The sequence below is a fragment of the Microtus ochrogaster genome, chromosome 4 (assembly GCF_000317375.1).
Source record: "Microtus ochrogaster isolate Prairie Vole_2 chromosome 4, MicOch1.0, whole genome shotgun sequence".
In the NCBI taxonomy this organism is placed as follows: Eukaryota; Metazoa; Chordata; class Mammalia; order Rodentia; family Cricetidae; genus Microtus; species Microtus ochrogaster.
In genome coordinates this window covers 26,720,203-26,735,861 of record NC_022011.1, presented here as the reverse complement: position 1 = coordinate 26,735,861, position 15,659 = coordinate 26,720,203, and the positions used below count along the sequence as shown (strand labels likewise).

At 44.7% G+C, this 15,659-nt stretch overlaps 1 protein-coding gene across 1 annotated transcript in view; it reads right to left on the bottom strand.

Moving 5' to 3' along the window:
* Window positions 1-15,659, bottom strand: part of Cdh13 (cadherin 13) — a 952,185-nt gene that overhangs the window by 494,109 nt on the left and 442,417 nt on the right. Inside the window, exon 4 of the mRNA XM_005345742.2 lies at window positions 8,311-8,427. Within this exon, the coding sequence (XP_005345799.1) occupies window positions 8,311-8,427 (117 nt within the window). The remainder of the gene's footprint in view (window positions 1-8,310; window positions 8,428-15,659) is intronic.

Genomic DNA, 15,659 nt, shown 5'->3' with positions numbered 1-15,659 from the left:
ACACACACACACACACACACACACACACACACACACACACACACACACACACACACTCACCCACCACAGAGAGCCCATCAAAAATTAAAATCTACTGTAATCTGCTAAGAGTACTGATATTACCCAACATAATGGCTGACTGCCAATCAATTTAGCTAGTGGCCTCGTTGCCACTGTAGAAAATTAAAATTTGTTGACAATATCCAGACCGATCATATAATGGTCTGTTAATTCCATTCTCACAACAGAGTAGGCTCTGATCACTTTCATTAACCAGCAACTACCAAATGCTCACCTACTCAGCCATAGCTATGGCAAATTTAAGGCCAAGTATATCCAGAGGCCTACTGTGGGCTATGTGGTCTGCCTGGACCCCACATCTGATAGGTCGCACCTAGTAGGACTGTAAGGGAAGAGCAGAAGGAATTAAACCATTGCTCAAAATGTGCTAAATGTCACCACAGAGAACCCACAAAGTATACATGAGAGCAAGTGAAAACTGCACAAGAGAACCGTGCTGGATATGACAGAGAGATCAGCTCTACTCCAGAACGAGGGCCACGGGAAGAACAGGATTTTATCTGGAAGCCACATTTAAAACAAGTGCAAATACACAACTCATATATTAATGAGACCCACCAATCAAAAATATTTTGTTCTGGTGTAATTAAATATCAAGATTATTAATGTTATTCTTCATTCTTTGTGCAGGTGCATGCATGCATGTATACACATGTGCCGTGTGTGTGTGCATGTGTGTGCATGTGTGTGCACGTGTACACATAAACGAAAGCACATATGGACACTTTTGAAAATCAGTGTGAATTTTACATTAAGAGCATTTTCAATTTTGGTATTTTATTATAAAACACATGTGGTCTGGTGGTTAGATGGTTGAGTAGTTAAGAACACTTGCTTCTGGTATGCATACTGGGTGGCCTCACTGCCTATAACTCCAGCTCCAGGGGATTTGATTTTCTCTTCTGGTCTCTGAAGGCGCCTGTACTCACTTGCACATACCCCCACACAGACAAACACATATACATATGCTTTAAATAAAATTAATCTCCAAAATTTCATTTCTTCAGTTGTACGAGCTGTATCTCTAGTGATGGCTGGTCACCTATGGTTTGCAGCTACCAACTTGGGCAATACAGGCATAGAGTATTCAGTGATGTTGTCTTATTCCAATGGACCGTAGAACCCTAGACATAGTAACAGGAGGTGAGGGTGAGGGGAATGTGTCTGCACAGAGGGAAGAGTTCAAAGACATGCAAATAGGAGAGGCATGCGTAGAAGGTGAATGAAGAAATAATCCCTAAGGCTCATTTCAAGGAGAAATTTTGAGCAATGAGCCTCTGGGCATCTTAGAGCTTCTGATGTCTAATTCCTTACTATTCTCTAGCTGGTGGTAAGTTTGAGCCATTGAATAAAACTACTCATTGCCTAACACTGGGGAGTTAGGCAGGCAGATATGTAGGTAGGTAGGTAGGTAGATAGATAGAAAAATAGACAGACAGATATATATATATATATATATATATATATATATATATAAATAAACAATAGACAGATGGTGGATAGAAGATAGACAGATGATGGATGAATGGATAGATGGTTGGTAAATTAAAAAATAGATGGATGAATAGATCGATGGATAGATAGGTTATAGGTGATAGATGATGTATTAAAGATAGATAGATAGATAGATAGATAGATAGATAGATAGATAGATAGATAGATAGACAGACAGATGAACAGATAGATTGATGGGTATATAGATAGTGGATAGACAGATGAACAGATAGATAGTTGCAAAATTCTGCGAAGAGTTCTTGTGTGGGATAAAGGGTATGGAACAAGAGCGTTAAAGGATAGAGGACTGATGGTTCACTATGTACAATAAATCAGACAATAGGATTGAACAAGTTATTTAAGGAGAGAAGAGAGCATGGGGCTGGAAATTTAGACTTTACTTGTGGTTCAGCTCTTGAGAATACTGCTTAGAACCCATGGGTTCTCAAAGAAAGACAAAGATCTAGGAACTGCTAAATGGAGCAAGACATATTCAGTCCCAGAGCCCACAGACTCCTGACTCCTACATACGTGTGTTAAGTGGGTACGTAAGAGCACAGTGAGCACGTGGATATGGGGAAAGGGCTGATAAACCGTATGTCCAGACCTGCGTGAGACACGCGGGACTATGGTAAATTCCACTCACGTGTGAGTCATGCTCATGACACAGTCAAAGCAGAGTCCCCTCTGGGCAGTTTCCACGCTTTGGTCTAATGATCTATGCTGATCCTCGTATGGAGAACACACGGCTCAATGACATATTTCCTCCTTCTTGGGTTACAGATGTCCTTCCCAATGTCCATTCTACTAATTTATGGGAGTGTAAAAAAGGATTTTCAGTAAAATGCACTTCCATTGGCTTTGATGGAAAGGGTCCGCGATGAAAGTGGAATCCCTAATAAGCATTTCATAAATGCCTTGTCTTTCAAACTCAATATAAAACAGAATAAAATACATCTTGCAAAGACCTCCATGCTGCCATGCAGATTTAAAGTCCCCTGCTCTCAATCAATTGGGCCTAAGAACTCAAAAACCTCTAAAGATGCAGTAAAATATTTATCAGCAGAAGTTGGTGAACTTGAGAAATTATTTATGGGGCAAATTCTGGAAAAGTCACATTTTGGAGGGGGAGACAGTACATGTTGAGTATACCACATGTTATACTCACACACGACCCCAGCTCCTTCTTTCTGTGGAGAATTCAAGGGAGGAAGCGTGCTTAGGACTGCGGGATGTTTTTCTCTTTTCTCAGAAATGAGAGGGTTTCTAGGGCAGGTTTCACAGGGAAGAGCCCAAAACAAGGAGGAAGATGCATTTCCTGATGGCCTGGTGTCTTCCTATTGTCTTCCCAAAGCATGTAGGTGCATTCTACCTGCGTGCTCCCAACCAGCTGATTCAACGAGCAAGTGTAATAGAGGGTCATGGCTATCCAGGATGTACTCTTAGGAGGAGAAAGGGGTCTCTGGACTACCCATGTCCTAGTAATCTGGCAAATTGCAATCTCATAACTATTTGGTGGGCAGGTGAGTTATGCATCAGTCACACTGAGCCTACAGCCTTGGGCATTCCTATGTAACCTTTCTATGGGTCGACAGTCCTGCATGGCATGGGATAAAGGAGGAAACCCTTCACACAGGGCTCATCCACCTCAGCACCTTTCTCTTGATGGTTTTGTCCTTCAGCAGAACTAAAAGCTTTCCAGGAGACAATGGTGCACATTCTGGTTTTCCGAGGGAGGAGCTAAGGTGTGTTCTCCACAGCCGTGGCTATCACTAGCTTTCAGTACCAGAGTCACAACCCACTAGCTAGGCCACCTAGAACATCCCCATTTACACTGGTTATCTGGACATAAGTGTAAGCAAAACCTTTCTCACTTAAAACAGTCCAGATTGGTACAATAAATGGCACTGACACGGTATAGTTCTCTTTAGTCCCACACAATCATCCATCAATCTCTTTCTAGGCAATTTCCCCAAGCCTCTTTCCTTTCAATTAGAGGACAGTTGGGGCCCGCCTGGGCTGTAAGTGAATGAATGAATGAATGAATGAATGAGCGTGAAGCTACCCAGAAACAATATTTATTGCCCCTTTAGTTGCACCAAAGGCAATTTTGTTTTTCAGTCAAGGACCCCTCTTGGCTCACCATGGAGAGAATCTCAATCTAGGTCCTCTACAAAGTGACAGTTTTCCCACTCGGGATGGAATACTAATATCTAAATCTCCTAAACTTCCGGGTGCTTCCTGCAAAGCAAAAAAGTCTTGCAAAAAGTCTGCCTTTGCTTTGTAGCCCCTGAAGGAAGTTATTTTCCTGACCTGGCCTGCTTGGTTTAATCTTTGATCTCGTTCTTTCCTTTCTGTCTTCTACCTTACCTCTGTCAGCTCTACCTGCATCTGTCAGGCTATTCTCTACAGAGGGATGGGAGAATACAGAGGCCTTGAGAGACCACTGGGTATGGACCAAGGAGGATCTCTGGCCTCCACGTGTCACTGTCTTCTGAATCTCTCTGGGCTAGTGCATCCAGAGAGGGCTTTAGTATTACATATCAGATCACAGTCTAGGGTGTTCTTATTTGAAGAAAAGATTCAGTGGTGTGCTTGTTTGAATGGGAAGGTTTAGAAGGGGCGGTCTTGCTGGAGGAAGCGTCACCAGGGTTGGGCTTTGAGATGAAGTCTCCAGTCACTTCTACTCCTCTCTCACTGCTTCAGGCTTGGGTTGCAAGACCTGAGCGCTCAGCTCCCTGTCCCTGGCCAATGCTCGCTCACTGCTTGCTGCCACACTTCCCTGCTATGCTGGACTCTTCTTCCTCTGGAACTGGAAGCCCAGATAAACTCTTCTAGAAGTTGCTTCTGATCATGGTGTTTTATCCAGCAACAGAAAGTAACAAAACTAGTAGCTATTAAGGAAGATCCTTGGTTCATTTTGGATCCCCTCCCCCCAAGTGAACCCTGAAACAAGTCTTCTATTGTGGTCACTTTATTCAGAAGGCAGCAAGGCTACTCCTAGCTAAGTATCAATACTCAGTATGTGTGGCTAGATTATAATTCCATAGAGGAGAGCCCAGAAACTGAGGATCACAGTCTCAGGAGCATCTTACCCAAAAGGGAGGATGAGGAGTGAGTTCCTCAACACTCCTTGTTTGCCTTGAGTTCTGCTTGATGTGTGGATGAAAAAGTCTAATAGCTTTGGAGGAGAGCCTTTGCCCAGCAAGATGACCCAGAGCAGCTATACATGTAGTGTTAACTCTATGGTGGAGTTCCCTGGGAAAACTCAGGATACTGATGGATTCTGCTCCATCACTGGCCTGATATAAACACTTTGCTAGCAGGTTTTCCTGATCTTTCCCCATCTCAGTTCCTGAGTTAACTTTTTTGTGTTCCTCAGAGGCCCGATGTCCTTGGCGTTTGTGAGTAAGTACTCTTGCTGCCCAGGAGGAAAAGTCCCTGCGATTCTACCTAGTTTGTATCAGCCAGCATATATCGAGTATCAGCTCTCAGGCACCATGGGAAGACCTGGGGACTTAATGGCAGTGGAAATAGACAGGATCCTTGATCTTCTAGGATTAGAGATGCATAGAAAATGCTAGTGCCTATTCATGGTTTGTCTGGCACTCCACTAAGCCCTTTCTTCTCATGACATTAATTTCTTATGACAAGAATTCCACAGAGATCCTCTTCTAACATGCCAAGTAGGGGAATGAGACTCTGAGAGATGAAGCAACTGGTCAAGTCACACAGTGAGTTAGCAACTGGGACCAGCTTCATGTCATCTTGCCTCTTGTCTAATACATGCAGGGGCTGCTCACACCAATCTGAGCCCTCTCCTGTGGGATGGGAGGCTCTTGCCAACGGACACCGTGATGGCTGACTTGAGTAATCAATTTGATGCACCTGAGAAGATGGACCCTCGAATAAAGAATTGCCTCCATCAGATAGGCTTGCAGCCACTTCCGTGGGGGCATTTTCTCAACTGTTAATGGATACAGGAGGACCCAGCACAATGAGAGTGGTGTCATCCTTAGGCAGGTGGTATTGGGCTACGTGCAAAAGAAATGGCTGAACAAGCCAGGGGCAGAAAGATAGTAAGCAGCATTCCTTTGTGGTCTGTGCTTCAAATGCCTCTCCTAGCTTCCCTCAATGGTGGGCTGTGGCATGGAAGTGTGAGCCAATTTCACCCCTTCCTCCGCATATGGCTTCTGGTTTTATTACAGCCACAGAAATCAATCTAGAACAGGCGCTCTCTTTTCAAAGGGTTTCTTAATGAAGTGTTTGGTTTTGACATGTATTGAAATATAGGATGCATTGACAAGCGCATCAATGGATATCTGGCATGTAATAAAGGAGTTTTTTTTTTTTTTTTACTAAAATGTGAGTGCTGGGATGTAGCTGGAAAGCATACAAGAGCTTGCTGTAAAATTCTAAAAGCTGGTTTCAGCTGGTCTATGCCTGCGTCCCTCACCCTGGCCATACATCACACCTCACTGGGGTCTTTTAAATAACACCTACAAATGGTTCTGTGCATCAGCCTGGAATGGGTGGCCCTGGTATCTGGGTTAAGTGTCTTTGGGGACTGTGATGTATGGTAACAGGTGAAAACCCTATCTTCCCTTTAGGGTACCTAAAAAGGGCACAGGCTTAGGTCCTACTGCTATTTAGACAGGGCTTGTGTGTGACCACCCCAATGCTTCACATACTAGAACGTAAATGTCATTGCAAGGCACTAAGACTGTAGACACCATCTGAGTATGGGGTTTTAAGCCATACCCTTGGCATGTGACTAAAATTAGGTAAGGTCCCTAGGCTAGAACCCCCATAATAGACCACTGGTGGCAGAATTAGAAGAGGAGCTGTTGGAGGAACTGCACCATCTGCACTCAGTAAAGTGCTTGCCTTGTGATCATGAGGGCCTGAATTCAATCCACAGAACCCAGATTGAAAAGAAAGGCAGTATGGTGCAATCCCAGGGAGGCAGAGACAAACAGATCCCTGGGGCTCACTGGCCAGCCAGCCTAGCCTACCCAATGAGTCTAGACCAGTGAGAGACCTTGTCTCAAAAACACAGAGTAGATGGTGCTTGGTGGGACAAGCCAAGGTTCTTCTCTGGACTCCATATGCGCACATGCACCCCCCACACATGCACAAAAGTACAGCCATACTCATGAAAGTATGAATGTATAGATACATATTTAAAAAAAAAGAGGCAGAGAAACTAGACAGTATGCACACGTGTGATGCCTCTTTTTCATCCATGGCTCCTCATGCTTCTTCAGCTCACCGAGCCATCACCTGATGCCAACACTGGGTCCTTCACAACTATGGCCATGAGTTAAACAATCTTTTCTCTTTAAAGCACCCCCACTCTGCTGTTTCATAAGTGTAATGAAAACATAGTACCATTGGTCTCCAAATTTATTAAAGATGTGGGGATTAGTCCCTTGGCAAGCAGAAATTTCCCTATTATTAAGCTGCATACATGCCCACTCCCCTCCTAGAGGACAAGCTGGATTCTTTGCTAGTTATGCTGTATTTACCCCATCTTGATGGGACTGTGGCATCAAACAGGCTTTCTGTTTCCACCTGGTGAATAAGTTACTAAAGCCATAGATCCTGGCATTGAGATCACTCATATAAGCCAGCAGCCATGTTCTAGTTGCATATTCAGCAAGAATAGTAACAGATTCAAATCTGAATATCTGCATAGACATTTCTGTGGGGGCAGGAGGTACTGATGTGTGTTCTATGTAATTTACTTGAGGCCACTGTTCTGGATGAGGTCCAATAGGGCAGAGAAAGAGAATTGAGTCACTCATAACGAGGTACACATAATCAGAGTGATTTAAAATGGTTCAGATTTCTGAAAAACAGAACATTCACAGCAACCAATTATGGATGACTCAATACATCTCACCCAGTGGGTCAAAGATGCCTCTCTGCTTTGTTCCTTAAGGTAAATTACTCTGAAACAACATATTCATTTTAGTTCTTACTCCCCCTCATCCAGGTAAAGCCAGTCCCTTCTGCCAGTTCAGCAGAGAGCCCCTCTAGTTCACAGATAGGAAGTGACCTGAGTCCTGAATCACCAAAACAGATAGTCAGATCATTAAACTCAATTTGCTGATTTCTTTCTTTCTGTCTTTCTATCTATCTTTCTTTTTTTTTTCCCTGTTTTGATGCAATGTACCATCAATATTATGGTCCATTTAACAGTGGCCATTTTCTCCTGGTGACTTTGCACTTCAGGCTCAAGCAACAGTACTTCAGATCTAGTTAGCGTGGTTGAGTTTCTGTAATCTGGCTTTGTTTCTGGGAAGCTGCCCCGGCAGTGAACTTGGACTGACACATTTTAAAAACAGGACTTCAAAAAACCAAACAACCAAACAAACAAAAGAACCCACAAATCTCAACACACAGCTGTCTACCTGTCCCCTGGACATCAGCTACAAAAGACAAAGCAGCCGGCTGTTAACCAATGACTTCTTAGAATATCACTTCAAAATTATCTTCTACTATGTAGATCCCACAGTTATAATATATGGCTGCCACTTTCTCACAGTCTTTTTTCTTCTTCATTGTGAAAATGATTGCTGAACTTCTGTCTTGATGAGATCATTTTGACCTCTTACCATGCAGTAATGGAGGCCAGTTCCAGCTAATCACAATGGTCACAGCCTGCTTGTCTTGGGCATGCTCATCCCCTAATAGAAACACTCTGTGCCATTTGTCCTTTGTTTAACTTACCTTGCCAACATCTCTGGGGAAGGGCTGTCTCTGGTTCTCTGGGATCAAGATGGGAGACACCACAATGGACCTCTTTTGTCTTGGGACAGGAGATGTCCTTGCAAATTTAAATATATCCTAAAAGAGAAAACAAGATGAACTGACTAAGGTCTCCCCCAGATGGGAAAGTATCAGCCCATTCTGGGCTCTTTGCTTTGTTGTGAAGGACACAACTGTCTAGACATTGTCAATTTTATTCTATCAAATATCTTTAGAACAACCAAGTGCATGGTTGGAATTGTACAAAAGTTGACACCATGATTCACAATGACAATTATTAAGCCAGTTAATTCCAACTTCTGAATTATCTACCTAAATGTCACATTGGATTTGTACACTCTTCATGCTGTATGGACTGATCTTAATCTGCCAAACAGGTAGGAGTCATCTGGTCAGCAACCAATTTCCAGCCATAAGCATGCCCAGCTAGAGGGTCAGGGGTGAAGAACAGGGAGTAACATTTTCACATTCTCTTCCAGGCCTCATGAAGATATGGGTGATGTTTGCATACTCCATGATCAGGAGTGCCTTTGGGGATACATTTTCCAAGAAAGTGTCCCTGTTTCACTTACTGCAGGCACTGCCACAAGTTTTACATCTAAAAAAAATTACTGTAATTAATTCTTGGAGAATTTCTACTATGTATTTTAATCATGTTCACCCTCAACTCCTCCCAGATCTTCCTTCACCTCCTGAGTCCCCAACTTCATGTCTTTCTTTTTTTTTAAAATTCAATAACCCATTGGCTCCAATTTGAGGGGTTACACCTTTTTAATTCAAGAGCTGTATTCTACAAAGGAAATTTAATCATTATTTTACATCAAGGGCTAATGTCACATTACATAAAAAGAAGGAAACATAAAAATAAACATACAGAGACCCACAACATTATTAAGTTTAAGCTAGAAACTGCTGCCTGCCTACAGAGAGGTAAGAGAGGGGAGAGGGAAGCTAGACCTTGATCTAATTAAAGGGCCGGAGAAAAAATGAGTTGAAAACAGAGCACCACTTTTAATATGTAAATCAATCTCATCAAATACCACATGCTAATTAAAATGATCTTCTGCATCATCAGGAAAGAATACCTCAGACTTCAATGCCATAGTCAGTTCCCATCAAGACAATGTGGTACATAAAAACTTCATGGCATCACTAGCCCCTGGTCCATAACAGTGTGTGTGTGTGTATGTATTTGTGTATATGTGTGTATGTGTGTGTGTGTATGTGTGTACATGTGAACCTGAATTTTATAGTTTTAAGAGAAAACATACATAGGAAAATCAAACAAGACAAAAACCAGCTAAAGCTTTTGAACACCTCCACAAACATTCACACTGTCGATTTTTCTTGGGCTATCGACTAGCAGTCTTGGGGAAAGCCGTCAGGCAATATTTGGTTATCAAGAGCCTCACAAATATACACAACCCCTCCCTCTATGATTCCATTTTCGGAATACACCTGGGTGCTTAGCTCAAAGGAAGAAAAAAACTACCCAAAAGAACCCTTACTGAGGCAGGACACGCGAAAGGCAAAAGTACAAACCAGTCCAATGTTGAGCAGCAAGGATAAGATTAAACATGAGCCTAGTGTGGGGAGAGCACACCCCAAACCCTTCCACAGAACGCTAGACTAGCAATACAGCAAGTGTGGATTGGCCAACATGGGCGCACTTAATGTGTGCCGGCCCTTACATTTACAAAACCCTCCCAGTAAATCCGTATCTCTCTTTGGCCAATGGAGAAAGTTTGGACAGACTATGTAGGAATTACCTCCAATTACATTTGCCTAACGAGGAAAAATAACCAATGTCACCAAATATATTCCTAGAGAACACCCTGTTGTGTCCATTCTAGATTACATGACTGTCACAGAAGAAGAACATAAAAATAAAAACTAAGGAGTCTACATAAAATGTGGTTGGTTTACCAAAACGGTGTTTCTAAGCTGAGAAAAAAATGAAGCTAGATCAGGCCACTTCATAGACCAGAATAACTGTTGCAAACCTATCAAAACCTTTTTCTTTGCAATAAGTTAGTTTTCCAAGAGAAGATGTGAGCTGTTATTTAACAAGGCATATATTCAGTTCTGTACAATGGAAGGCATCCTGGAATCGGAGCAGGCAGCAGTGTAAATGCCTTTCATACCACTGCCCTGTGTTCTTGGAACTGCGAGACTGATGCTATGTGGACTAGGTCCTGCGGAAGAGCAAAAGCGCTCTTAACCTCTGAGCCATTTCTCCAGCCCCGCTTGCAAAATTGGTTCAACTGGAAAAGCATTTCCCTCGCAAGCACAGAGAGACTTCAATTTGATCTCCAGACCACACTTTAAAATAAGGCTAGAGCAAGAGTCGTGCACTTGGAATCTCGTCACTGGGGAGTGAGACAGGAGGATCGCTGAGAATCACTGGCTGGGAGATTCCGTCTCAGAGGAGCTGGACACCATTCAGGATGACGACACTCAAGGTTATTCTGTGGCCTTCACATGCAGATGCACACACATGTGTACTTGTGTAACATGCATACACTAACACACACCAATGTGTGCATGAGAATGACGGTTGGTTTCTAGGATGACAGTAGTTTCTGCAGGCAGGCAAAGACAGAACACTGGATTCTCTCTCTCTCCCTCTCTCTCTGTCACCTCCCTCCCCTGTGGTGTGTGTGTGTGTGTGTGTGTGTGTGTGTGTGTGTGTGTCTATTTATGAATAACAGTGGAAAGAACTAGCAAAGAGGCCAAAGATTCTGCTGCTTTACTGGGGGACAACAGAAAAATGGGACATATGTAAAATATGGGATACATGCAAATCTCATTTACAGTTAAGAAAACCAACAACTTCAAGAGCCGCACATGAGTGAATGCGTAGGACAGCCCAGTGCGGAGATTTAAGGCGCCATGCATATGTAAGGGCTGGGTGATTCAGAGCTGTAATAGAGCCACAGAGACCTCCGTTCATTACGACAGCGTGCGTGTAAATGTGTCCAAAGTGATGACAAAGCACCCTGTGTCCTCAGCAACAAACTTTCCATTGTTTGTGATGAAGGGCTCACTTGTGTCGGCAAGCCTGCTGGGGGCGATGCCATTGTTCTGGGTGCCTCCCCACCCCAGCCCTGTGCCCGCTCCTGCTAGCCCGCTCTTCCCAGCACACCAGCCATTAGGGATGCAGTACCAGTTCACCTCTCACCTCTCCCAGCTCCCCGGATGCAGGGGGGTAGGCGCAGTAGTGCCAGCCCAGATGTAAAAAGCCAGAGCAAAGACACAGGACTGGGAGGGTCAGCGTGCATGTAGAGTTGCTTCACAGGCCTGTGTGCCAACTCTGAAGGTACCTTAGCAGCGAATGGAGAGAGAAACTGGGCGAGGCAGCCTTCTTCCTCCCATTCCTAAATGCCTTTATTTCACCTTCCAGGGGCCCTTGCTCTCCCTCTGCCTTTGTCAGTTATGCGTGTGTGTCAGCAAAAATGGTGCGATTGTGTCTATCTGGGTTCTTTGAAGCCTGGTGCCTCCATAACTCCTTGCTTGTTAGGAAATTATCTTGTCATAGGAGGACATAGAATTTTCTTTCAAGTTGGGTAAAATGATGATGGCTGGTGGGATCCTGGGATGGCATGAAGCCATGCAACCACTGGAGACAGAGGCAGCCACCATTGTCAAGGGCTGTTGGTGCCCAACAGGAGTAAGTGGGTAGAGGTCATCATTGCTCCGAGCTTCTAGGAGCATGTGCTTTCTAAAAGCAATAGCTAGTGATGTCACAAACAACATTTCCAGTAAAGAAAGCCTTTGATAAGATACTTTGGTCACATAACTGTCACCCTGAAACTGGGGGCAGGGGAGTGTCAGGGATGGATATGGGTGAAAGAATCATGGACAAAGAGCATCATACACTCACGTGATGATATCCTTACGAAACCTAGTACCACATATAATGAATAAATCACCATTTAAGCAAGAGAACAGAAACTGAGCATTTTCAGTGACTTTAGACAGGTCAATATCTTGCTGAAATCATTTAAATATTTGTTTGGTGACCCCCTTCCAGAAGTGACCGTTGTGGAAATGACATATTTTGCCACACTTTAGCTAGCTGGACACGTGAGCTATTGCTCTGGGTGACGTCATCAGGTGGTGAGAGTTGGGCAGGAGCTGGGAGACCCCAGTGAGATCCTTTTCCTGAGAGACCTGTTCGAGAAGAACCCTTCCTGGTTGCCACATTGGTATCATTAGTCTAGGCCAGGCATTCTTAGATCATTACTTGGGAAATTGATAATTTATCTATTTTTAGATGGTATTCATTGTGGAAGGAAATATTTACTTCAATTCCTTGTATTCCTTTCATTTTCATGTAATAAAATATACCACAATATTAAGAAGTGAGTCAACATGGCGGCTGATGAGGTACATTTCCAGGGTCCTAGGACTGTGATGTTGGACTTTGGTATATACATTTAGGAGGGAGAGGAAGTTGCTGCCACCAAAACAGTCAATGACACAAAGAAGTTATGGGTTTTTCGGTGGGTGTCTGGGATTTGAGTGGTGACTCTAGAAGTTTCTACTCAGAAAAGAATCCTTTAAAAACACGACCTGTCCCTCACTAACATTGTGTAAGTGCAGGCATGACCAAGGGTGAAGTCCCCAGCACCACCGAGGCAGGGAAGGCCCAGAGGGTGTGGTTCTTTTTTTTTTTTTCGAGACAGGGTTTCTCTGTAGCTTTTGGTTCCTGTCCTGGCACTAGCTCTTTCTAGACTAGGCTGGCCTCGAACTCACAGAGATCCGCCTGCCTCTGCCTCCCGAGTGCTGGGATTAAAGGCGTGCGCCACCACTGCCCGGCGGGGGTGTGGTTCTTGATAGTGTTGCTGACCCCAGCAGGCGCGGTCCCTCCTGGACCCTGACCTCTTCTGCATGACCAACTCCATCTGTGTTTCCGCTCTCCACTCTTGTCTCGAACATCAGTTCAAGATTCTTTCTCCAGAAAAAGGGATGCAAGGGAGGGGCCTGGGGCTGAACAAAAGAAGACAGGGGGACAGAAGGAAAAGGCAGGCCAGCATTGATGGGGGCGGGAAAGCAGAGAGAGTGGGCAGCCTGAGGTTTGGTTTGAAGAGGGTGGGGAAGGAGATGCCAGGCCTATCCAGCACAGCAGCAGCTCCCCAGTCACCAGGAGAATCCTCTACACGACCTGGGTAGGGGTGTGAACCCTGAAGTTCACCCCAGCTCAAACAGTCTCTGTTCCCCGACGCTTATTACACCAAGCCCAGCGCCATGTGCTAAAAGTTGGCCTTACAACTCAAAATGCAAGGACCACAGCAACGGGCCCTAGATGTTGTTTCTAAACAGCTGACTTCCTCACATCCGAGCTGCCGGTTGAAAAATAATCCAAAGGCTCTGGCTTCGGATAAAAATTTGCCAAACAACACATCCAGGACACAATTGCCTCTGAAATATTTCATGAAGCAGGAAAATAACAACCCAATCAAGCCCGGCTCGTTCCACTGGAGGTGAAAAATGTTTTAAGCATATTTAGATTCTTTAGTCAGAAGTCCATTGAACCACGTGCAGCGGTGATGAGGATATAATGGAAAGAATTTTCCTCAATCTACTCTGGCGTTGATGAAATATTCATGCTAAATAGCTACTTCTCAGCACCTGGAGGGATCCGCTAGTGCTTTACAAATGGGCTTGTTTTCCTAATACACACAGAGCCCCTTGCCTCGACAGCTGAATTAATCCGAGCCTGTGTTCTAGGTGCAAGAAGGTAAACTCCAGCAAGGCTGCTTTCCACATCTGCCAGAGTTCAGAGCAGGGAACCGGCCTGAAAGGACAGCCCTCTCATAAACCCTGCCACCTGACTTCTATGACCCGCAGCGGCACAAGGGAGGAAGGTTTTATTTGGCTCATGGGTTCAGGTTCTGATCCCTCAATGAGGGGAAGTCAGTGCAGGAACTCAAGCAGCTATAGTCATGTTACATCCATGGTCAAGAGCGGAGACAACGCTCAGCTGGTTTCCATCCCTCTGTGCAGCTCCAGGACCCAGCCCGTCAAACAGAGCCGCCATCCGCAGTTAAACACCAAGACCTCCTTCCAATGGATAATTGCACAGACACGCCCATAGGCCCACTGATCTGGACAATCCCCCTATCGAGACTCCCTTCCCTGGCCATCCTACTTTGTGACAAGTCGGCATTTTAGTCCAACCATCACACTCACCCCTAGGAGAATGATCCACCGAAATTCAAGTGCATATGTACAGAGTGTTGGCCATGGGTTCTCTCCATGACAATCACAAGGAGCTCTGCGCTGGACCCTCAGGCTTTCTACATCCTCAACAGAATGGAGTCTGCTCTAGCTCAGCCACCCACATTCTGCTCCCTTGTCCCCAGCTGCAGTTAGAGAACAGTTTGGAAATGCCTTGTCATTGCTTCCGGTCAGGGCAGACATCTTCTTTCATGCTCTCCAATATTGCGCGGCAAGCCTGCACCATCTCGTCCTGTTCTAAAGGCTCAGGGTGACTTCGGGGAAGAGGCGGTCCCACCTTTCACTTATCGCCTGATGCTTTTGTCGCTGGAATGGAAAGGACGTCAGGAGACCACGCTGGCTACCACTGTGGACAGTGGCACTACTCGGCAGTGAAGCGTGACATCACAGGTGCTAGCTCAAGGGGACATTTGGATAATAGTGATGATGGAGCTGGGCTATTATGGAGTGGATTCAGAGGCAGTGTACAGCTTTATCAATGGTGCAATGGTACTATCCTCTGCGCTCCTCCAGAGCGGCATGTCTCTTTCTCAGACATAAGAATATATCTTAAAAGGATTTTTATTCACTTGTTTGTGCACATGTACCATACATACGTGTGAAGGCCAGGGGCCAATTGCCACAGTCCCCACTCTACTGTGGGGGTCCTAGGGTTCAAATTCAGCCTTGGAGGAAAGTGCATTGACCACTGAGCCGTCTTCCCTGCCCAAAAGGAACTCATTGAAGGACCCTCTCTCTGGATTTAGTCTGTTTTCAAATTCCTCGTTCTCTCTTCTTTTCTCTATTTGTCAGTCAGTTTGGGGTCTTTTTCTTGATGCTAACGGCTGCAACCTCTAAAATGAGAAAGCTTTTTCCCAGGCCTGGCAGGATGACTCAGCAGTTAAGAAAACTAGCTGTTCTTGCAAAAGGCCTAGGTTCAGTCCCTAGCAGTCATATGGCCGTTCACAAGCACCTTTAACTCTAGTTCCAAGGACTCTGATGCCCTCTTTTGGGCACCCATTACTCATGTGGCATGTGGTACAACACACACACACACACACACACACACACACACACACACACACACA